Consider the following 9,125-nt stretch of genomic DNA (forward strand, 5'->3'; position numbering starts at 1 on the left):
GTTTGGTTTAATTTCATAAGCTGTAAGGGAGTCTCAATTCATCATCTGTTTGCCTTCAGATCATCGTCGCCAGCCAGGACAATGCCAGAATCATCCTTCAGATCGACAATGCCAAACTGGCAGCCGAGGACTTCAGAGTCAAGTTAGTACAACAAACAAAAACCTTTACCTTCTTATTCCCTCATTTAAAACATCTTTTCATGAAGTTTGTATTGACTTTAATATCATACTTCATTCAAGTATAAAAAAAAACAAACGCTTAAACCAGTCTAGACCAGTAGGCTAAACCAATCTTTCATTCCCAGCAAGGGTTTCCCCTAATTTTATGAGCTTGTTAATGTCACACCCAACATTTTAACACTTGGGTTTGTCTAGATTCCCAGCCTAACATTGTTGTTCTTGGCGGCTTCAGGTACGAGAATGAGTTAGCCATGCGTCAGTCCGTGGAGGCCGACATCGCCGGTCTAAGGAAGGTTCTGGACAACCTCACTATGACTCGCTCAGACCTCGAGATGCAGATTGAGGGTCTGAAGGAGGAGCTAGTCTACCTGAAGAAGAACCATGCAGAGGTGAGATAAAAAAATATTTTATGGCCCTCCAGGCAGGGCAAACCTGGTGCAGCGAGGCAAGATCTTTACCCAATAATCCACCAGACCAGACCAATAATCTTCTCCATTCAAGTGCAATTTTAAACATTAGGCACTATTAGAAATGCTAGTCCTGTAATTAAATGTTACCTGGAGCACTGGCATTCAAAACTGAAAGGTGCAGTCACATTTCCCACTCCAACTGTGCAAAAGGGAATTTTGTGTGAAAGCAAAATAAAAATAAAAATAATTTCCTCTACCACTAGGGGGAGCTTTATTTGATAAAAACTACATAGCTACACCCCTAATTGTTTCTCTCAGCTCAAATTCCTATTAGTTATGATTATGCTAAAAAATATATTTCCTGCTAGCTGCATCTAGAGGGAGCAATTTGTAACTATTCTGTGAAATTTCGCTCATGTTGACTGTACCATAAGAGTCGAAGTTCAAGCATGTCCATCTCCTACAATAGCAATTCCCACTTTTCAAAACAACCCATTCTTCAAAAGAATACGCAATGTTCGAAAAGGTGCATAAGCTAACGGCTATATCATTTTTCTGTAGGAACTCGCAGCTCTTCGCGCTCAAATGTCCTCCAGCAGTGTAAACGTAGAGGTTGACGCTGCACCTCAGCAAGACATGGCCCGCATCATGGAGGAGATCCGATCCCAATATGAAGGCGTCATTGAGAAGAACCGCAGAGAAATGGAGTCCTGGTACAAGGGCAAAGTAAGTGCTCGTTCTTATTTGCAATGGCTAAAACATACACAATCAGCTAGAAAATGACCTCAAACCTCTTTCCCTACAGTTCGACGAACTGAGCAAGCAGGTATCCACCAGACAAGAAGACATTACATTGTCCCGCAGTGAAATCAACGAGCTCAGGAGGACCCTTCAGAGCCTGGAGATTGAACTACAGTCGCAGCTCAGCATGGTAAAAGTCTTTCTTTCTCGTTAAAATTAATTCTAGCTTTAATTTAATGTTAACAACATTTCCACAACCACTAAGGGGAGCTTTATTTGATCCAACATGCATAGCCACACCCCTAATTATTATTCTATGCTCAAGTTTCTACTAGCTTTGATCAATAATGTTAAAAAATATATTTTGCAATAGCTGCTTCTAGAGGCAGCCACTTAGGCAATTTATTATGCATAGCCCCACACCCTCACCTTTCTTCTATGCTTTATGATTTGACAGAAAGCGGCACTGGAAGGCACACTGAGAGAGACGGAGTCACGGTACAGCCTCCAGCTCAACCAATTGCAGGCCGTCATTAACAGTCTGGAGGTGGAGCTTTCTCAGATGCGCATGGACATCGAAAGACAGGGCTGCGAATACAAACTGCTCCTGGACATCAAGACCAGACTAGAGATGGAGATCGCAGAGTACAGGAGACTTCTGGATGGAGAGGACATTCAGTAAGTTTGTTACAAATAAACAAAACAAATGAACATCAAATTGTCTTTTCAAAGATCACAGGAGTTGTACGATATTTCAAAATTTCTTTTTTTCTTTTTACAGGAGACAGACAATCAAATTTGTAGAGGTTGTAGCTCCTCCTCCCCCTAAGCGTAAGTATTTTTATAAAAAAAAAAAAAAAAAATGTATTATACATATTAAAATGTTTTATACTAAAATAAAATACGACATGAATCAATTTAAATGATTTAAATTTAAATACAATTAAAACGTTGACAATTAGATGTAAATGTGTAGCTTTTAACTTAGTTTTCTTTATTCTATCTCTCCAGCCGAACCTGTGGTGACCAAGCGTGTTCGCACAGTAATCGAAGAAGTGGTTGATGGAAAGGTCGTTTCTCGCACAGAGGATGTTGATGTCGAGGTCATGAAGAAGTAAAAATGAGTCAATGACAGCAATGAGCTCGGTAAAGCCGGCATGAATTTTCAGCCTCAATACAGCTGATTAAATTATCCCTGTTCAACATCTCATGTAAAATGCCAAGAAAAATAAAAAAAGACAAGCTGAGAAATTAAATGCGTTTGTTCTTTCATTCCTGTATGAGTAGTAGGTTGATATTTATCAAAAACAACACTGAAAATAGGAGTTTGAGCTGTATTATATTTGATTTGTCGTGTGTCACAAGCGCCAAAAGACGAAATTTTCAAATGTACGCCAGTAAGAAACAAAACAGTCTGTACAAAAGACATACTCGCTCTCTCACAGACAAACAAACACAACTGGGAGATATACAAACATCACATACAATTTCCTTTGTATTTTTCTGACGTTTTAAAAACTACTTAAACAAAAATAACCACCATTATCTTTTCAGAACACTTTTAATATATAACGTTGTATTTACAAGTATTTCACATATGACACTATGTAGTTAAGAGCCCCCCCCCCACAGGTGTCCGTATTTGACAAAATGTTCAACATAAATAAACAGCATATTTTTCCCCATTACACAATTACAGTATAAATTCTACAGTAGCACAGCTGACTACCACAGTCAGTTGCAAAGTGCTGTCCTTTTTTTCGTTAAATACAAAAATACCACCACTTCCGATGCAACGTCGGTAGTAAATTTCTAGCTGCTGCGCTAAACAACGTACACTGAAGCAATATCGGCTCACATTCAAAACGGTGGGCGGGATTGGTCCTTGACGCCAAATCGTTTGCACAATGGCACCGCAAAACGGCATACGGAGGGAAATGTTTGTAAAAACATTCGCAAACAATTAAGATGGTCCAGAGTGTCACATAAAAAAATTATGCTCCATAATTCATACGTATCCTTTCTCTTCAGAATGCAGAAAATGAGAACTTAAAACTAAAAAATGCATTAAATCCATTTATTGTTAAATTTTGCACTTGTGGTGAATAAAACGTTAAAGCGGCCAATGAGTTCAGTAAATGTCATCATCTCTACAGTCATAGCAAGTACTAAATGGACTATGTCCACCTTTCGAGTATATTGCAGGTAATAGCTAACAGGTAACTAGTTAGAGAGGATGAGATATGGATAAGCATAACCAATGATAAGCAGAATTAAAACCGGTATCTTCAGAGAGTGGAGCAGATATTTCTTCTCAACCAAAAACACAAAATTATTTGTACAGGATGAACAACTAAAATCTGAAGGCAAGCGATTTCTTACAGTAGAAGTTTTGAAAATTTGATCGTAAACATGGAAGAAAATTGGTAGGCTAATTGCGAATATGTGATGATCTTTACGCTAACCAGAGAGAATGCTAGACTAAATCGTACATTAAACATTTAATTTGCGTCCATACTTCAGCTTTATTTTCACAGCTTTATTTTCTAAATAATATGCTTCAAAGATCCGGCAAACATGGATCTGAAAGAGGATCAGCTGCCTGATGCATATTTAACGATACAAAATGCCAGCCGTTTTACGTACTACACGTAGCCTTGCAATAAATAGCGATTAGCCAAAGCGACGTACCAACCGGTTTTAGAGGCAAACGGCTGTGAAATTTGGCAGCAAGAAACATCTTCACCATGGCTCATATTTAATGCAGCTGGTGGCCTGTCAATTTCGCTAAATTTATAGAGAACTTTAATGTTACCATGGAAACTTTATCAAGTAAAGAAAGTACTTTACGAAAGACTATATTTAAAGCGCCAGGGTAAAAACTAATGAAATGTGTATCGTTAAAAGCTTTGATTTTGTTTGACAATTTAAAAAAAGTTAACGATTTTAACTTATGTTTTAAACTTAAACGTTGAAACAATTACAGTCACAGTCAGGAAAAGGGAAGAGAATGGGCCGAGCACCTGTTGCACCTGCTGTTCAAGTCCACTGTTAAAAATCCCCCAAAACAAATAAATAAAACATAAAACGTGCTGTCATTAGTTGCAAGAGTTAATTCTGACATGGACTGTGGCTCATTTCAGCTTTTGGCACAAAAGCAAATTTCTTTCTCTAACCCAAATGATTAACATTATTAACCGTACCTACTCAGCAGTAACATGATACTGTTTTTTTAAAAATGAAAAATCCCCTTAAGTCATTGTTTGTCGCTGTAAAGTGCAATAGTGCTTTTTCGTCTGTATTCTAGCTTGCGGGCGAGCATGTCCACTGCCTTCCAGCAGGGGGCGACAGCAAGCTGAGCGCAGATCTCACTGGCAGTAGTTGTAAATCACAGAAGAACCTCAGAAATGCTGAAGGGCGGTGTTCATTCTTCCTTTTCGACCGGAGGCTCAGTCTCAAATGGCTTTACAAGCTCCTCATCATAAACTTTCAGAATCGCTTCGCATACAAAACGGTACTGGCTCTGGAAACAAATAAAATAGACAATAAGCGATTTAGCTGCACTATGAATAAACAAAACTGTATTTATGCATAAACATAATGAGATTAGCTGGTCTGACGCAATTTTTGAGACCCTTTTTTGTATCAGTCCACCAGGAAAGAATTCATTGTTGGATTAACCAAAGTTGCGAAGTTCGTGACGTCGAATTTTTTATATTTATGAACGTAGTTTGTAGGGATGTAACGATTCACTCAACTCACGATTCGATTTGATTCATGATTTTTTTTAAACAAAATGAGATTTAAGCAATTATAAATGTGTCCTTTTATTATTGCTTGGACAAAATGCTGCACATTTCTTTGTCAAATTGAAATATAATTTGATATACTTAATGACAAGTCAACTAAATTGTAACTGTAGCTCATGGTAGAACTATAAATAGTTTTGGGGAAAAAGCATTTTCCATAAACGTGCATCTGTATTTACTACGTACTAAACATAACATTAGCGGCTCATTCAATGCAATTCAATTAACTGGTTTGCCGCAATTTTTAGAGCGTCTGTTTGTATTAATTCACCGCTCTAAATTGTTTTTGGAAAAAGCTTCTGTGATAAATGCGCATCTACATACATACTAAACGCAACTTTACTTGTCAATCAAACAGTCCCTTCCTGTCTAAGTGGGCGGTTCTTGGCCAGAAAGAGCTGCAATGTGGACTAGACTACTCACAGGAGTCTGGATCATCATGGCACGCTGGTCTCTCATGGTTCTGACGATGTCTAAGGGATACACCGACTGACCATTTTCTATCAAACACATCGCTGTCTCCATAGTGATAAGCACCCCGGTGCGACCAATCCCAGCGCTGAAAGAAAAAGGGGTGGCGTCAATAAACATTTTGTTCACCATTATGGTGTTTTTGAGCCTGTGGGATGTCGATCGATGATACTGTTGCAACATTTTCCAGGCCTGACCTGCAATGAACCACCACAGGTTGAGATGCGTCGGTTCTTTTGCTGCGTACTTGACTGACAAAGTTCAGGAAGTCCGACGAGTCATCTGGGACGCCGTGGTCAGGCCATGCCAAGTACTGCATCTGACAAATCTGCCTTTCTTCTTTACTCTGTACAAATATCCAAACAGATATTAGCACAGAAATGTATTTATACTAAGAATATGGAACACGTAAAGAGATATGTCACCTCCAGGTGTGAAAGCATCAAATCTCTGAGCAGGTACGCCGAGTTCCCTTCCTCTGACACACATGTAACCTGAAAGCCTCCGTAGGTGCCACTTGCCGAAACGTTTGGCCAGTATTGATGACATTTCACCTAAAACAGAAAATGTCAAGATATACCATATATGGCAAAATCATTGCTATATATCAGAACACAACCATATGGAGGACAAAATCAAAGCAAAAAAAGTCACAAAATGGCATTTTCATATAATTTAACTTCCGTAAAGTGACATTTACATTTAAAATAAACATTAAAAGACAAGTAATGTAGGGCAGGACTTGATATATCTGTCAGGATTTGATTGAATTTTTTGACTTTGGAACACACTAAGCCAAAAATTAATTGGTTAATATTTAGGCCCGCCCTCAAGGCCTTGGTTAAATCAGCAGAAAAGCTGTTTAGAAATTTTGACATTTTGATTATAGAAACAAACAATACAATTAGATAAGATAAGATTATTAAAGATATTTAATAATAATAAAAAAAAGTTTTTTTATTAAGAATAACGCATAGCAATGAGCCTGACACAAATGACCAGGAAAGTAATTTATTTGTAACTTATTAAATTCATTCATGACATTTTGCAATTTATTAAATGTATTAAATTACCAATTGTTGATGTTGACTACTTATAGTTTATGAAAATAAAAAAATGCAAATTATAAAAACAAAGGATTTTTAAAAAATAAAATTTTAAATTATTTTATTCTATTATCTTATTTTTTATTCATTTTCATTAGTTTAATAATTAAAATGGATCTACAGTGATTGAATAAATGCAATTTTACATATATATGCGTGTGTGTGTGCACACATAATTTGTAATTTACTGAATTATTAAAATTTGTAATTTATTAAATGACAATTAAATCACCAATTGCTTATGTTGATTACTTGAAATGTATAAAAATATATATATAAAAATATTTTTACAATCTGTAGTTTCTTACAGAATTTCTTAAAATATTATGAAAGTAATAACTCAGTTAAACAAATATTCATTTTTATCACATTTATGAATGCGAATATTTTTTATTTAATGAAATTGTTAAAATTCATACCCTGCCACGTTCAACTTGTGTCGTGAGCATGACCACTAGGGCGGCGCTCTGTTCCCACACCATCTGCCAGAAGTCAGAGCAGGTACCAGGAAGAGGCCCTTGACAGGCGATATACCGCTTTACTTCACATTTACCAGGGACCTCCATCTGAAAACACACACACACACACACACACACACACACACACATACATACATATATATATAAATATATATATATATATATATATACTGTATATTCACATAAACATTGAACAGTGCAACACCAACAACACATATGAGAAAATAAATTAAAATGAATAAATAATAAATAACTTCAGTGTAGTGGGAAAATCAGGTGCAACTTTGACGTTGGAGGTACTTTGCCACAACATTACTACAAAATAATATTTTTTTTAATATTTATTTATTTAAATAGAGGATCATAAAATAGAGACAAACATGTTTTTTAAAATATTTATATTAATTATATGATTATCATTTTCTAAGAACAAAAACTTGCCAAATTAATTTGAAAATAACAGTAATAAGTAATGAATGCTCACGTTAAGGAAATTTGCATTGATATAATCGTCCGTCCCCTTCAGCACAACTCGAGTGGTGTCATCTGTGTCACAAAATAAACCGTTCTGAATGTCCAGCTAATCATGAAAACATTTCCGAGTCCAATATAAACACAAGCTGTGTGTACTCACATGGAGAAATGTCCCGATAGCGGTTTTTGGAGACGTTTTGCGGCAATCTGGCGCATGACATGGACATCCCAGGACGCTTCCTGTACAGTTGCTGTAAGAAAGTAAATGTTTTAGGGTACAAAATATAATTTCCGCCAAGGTTTAAACAAAAATAACATGACTTTAACTTGACCTTGTTTACTGTTTGTAACTGCAATATTAGCATGTTTCATTTTCATAACTATTATTATCATTATCATTGGCAATAAACAGGCTAAATTAAGCTTGCAGTTAGTACAAGTTCATGACATAAAAAATGCAAGCTCAGCAAACAGGAAGTAATTGAGACAGTCTGAAAAGAGCAACAGGAAATGATGTGACTAAAATGTAATGCAGCCGACAACAGTGCAATGTAAGATTTCTAGATGAAGAAAGCAAAAACAATCAGACATGAAAATCAAAATGGATATATGTAACATGTAACAATGAATCTGACACATAAGACCAGCAATGTTATTTATTTGTAATTTATTATATTCATTTCTGACATTTTGTAACTTATTAAATGAATTAAACAAAATCACCAATTGTTGATTTTAACTATCCATAGTAAATAAATGAAAATATATAAAAACAAAATTTTTAGAATTTTTTTTCATAATTTCTGTATATTTCTTAAATATCATAATTTCCTAATATTTCTTAAAATATTACTTGTTAAATTATTAAAATGGATCTACAGTGACAAAATAAATACAAACATTATAATACATAATAACATCAAATAAATGTTACATAATTTAAAATAAATTCTACAGTGATGTTGATTTTGACTATTTATAGTTTATAAAAATGAATATATGAAAATATAATACATGAAAACAGAATACTTTAAAATTTGCATAATTTCTGTATAATTTTCTAATATTTCTTAAACCATTATTATTTAAATAAAACTGATATCTTAATATTGAATCTACAGTGCCTAAATAAATATAATAATTATAGTACATATAATAATAATAAATATATTAAAAGAAAGTTTATTTAGAATATATATAGCAATACATCTGACATATATAAGACAAGCAATGTAATTTATTAAATTAATTTACAGCATGTTAAAAATTTATTAAAAGTGTGGACTACTTAATTTATAAATAAGAATATATAAAAATCTAATATATAAAATTAAAATATGTATAATGTATAATTTCATATAGAATTTTAGAATAGAATATTATTAGTCAATTAAAATAGATTTACAGTAACTGAAAAAAAAAAAAAAAAAATCCTATTTACATCGAACTGCGCAA

General features: G+C 34.6%; 2 protein-coding genes across 3 annotated transcripts in view; one reads left to right on the forward strand and one right to left on the reverse strand.

The window, feature by feature from the left end:
* The window catches only part of LOC107653526 (keratin, type I cytoskeletal 17-like), a 2,918-nt gene extending 331 nt beyond the window's left edge, over positions 1-2,587 (forward strand). The window contains exons 2-8 of the mRNA XM_016440275.1: positions 30-142; positions 413-569; positions 1,152-1,316; positions 1,396-1,521; positions 1,789-2,009; positions 2,113-2,162; positions 2,343-2,587. Coding sequence (XP_016295761.1) covers positions 30-142; positions 413-569; positions 1,152-1,316; positions 1,396-1,521; positions 1,789-2,009; positions 2,113-2,162; positions 2,343-2,449 — 939 coding nt within the window. The 3' untranslated portion in view covers positions 2,450-2,587. The remainder of the gene's footprint in view (positions 1-29; positions 143-412; positions 570-1,151; positions 1,317-1,395; positions 1,522-1,788; positions 2,010-2,112; positions 2,163-2,342) is intronic.
* Positions 2,588-4,568: 1,981 nt separating this feature from the next.
* Positions 4,569-9,125, reverse strand: part of LOC107653584 (tyrosine-protein phosphatase non-receptor type 4-like) — a 39,098-nt gene continuing 34,541 nt past the window's right edge. For both annotated transcript variants that reach the window (XM_016440326.1, XM_016440325.1), the window contains 7 exons: positions 7,831-7,921; positions 7,681-7,742; positions 7,137-7,283; positions 6,037-6,165; positions 5,809-5,957; positions 5,564-5,699; positions 4,569-4,854 (listed from right to left, as the gene is read on the reverse strand). In XM_016440326.1, the coding sequence (XP_016295812.1) occupies positions 4,756-4,854; positions 5,564-5,699; positions 5,809-5,957; positions 6,037-6,165; positions 7,137-7,283; positions 7,681-7,742; positions 7,831-7,921 (813 nt within the window). In that variant the 3' untranslated portion in view covers positions 4,569-4,755. The remainder of the gene's footprint in view (positions 4,855-5,563; positions 5,700-5,808; positions 5,958-6,036; positions 6,166-7,136; positions 7,284-7,680; positions 7,743-7,830; positions 7,922-9,125) is intronic.

Source organism: Sinocyclocheilus anshuiensis, unplaced genomic scaffold (assembly GCF_001515605.1).
Source record: "Sinocyclocheilus anshuiensis isolate Anshui unplaced genomic scaffold, SAMN03320099.WGS_v1.1 scaffold1079, whole genome shotgun sequence".
NCBI classification, from domain to species: domain Eukaryota; kingdom Metazoa; phylum Chordata; class Actinopteri; order Cypriniformes; family Cyprinidae; genus Sinocyclocheilus; species Sinocyclocheilus anshuiensis.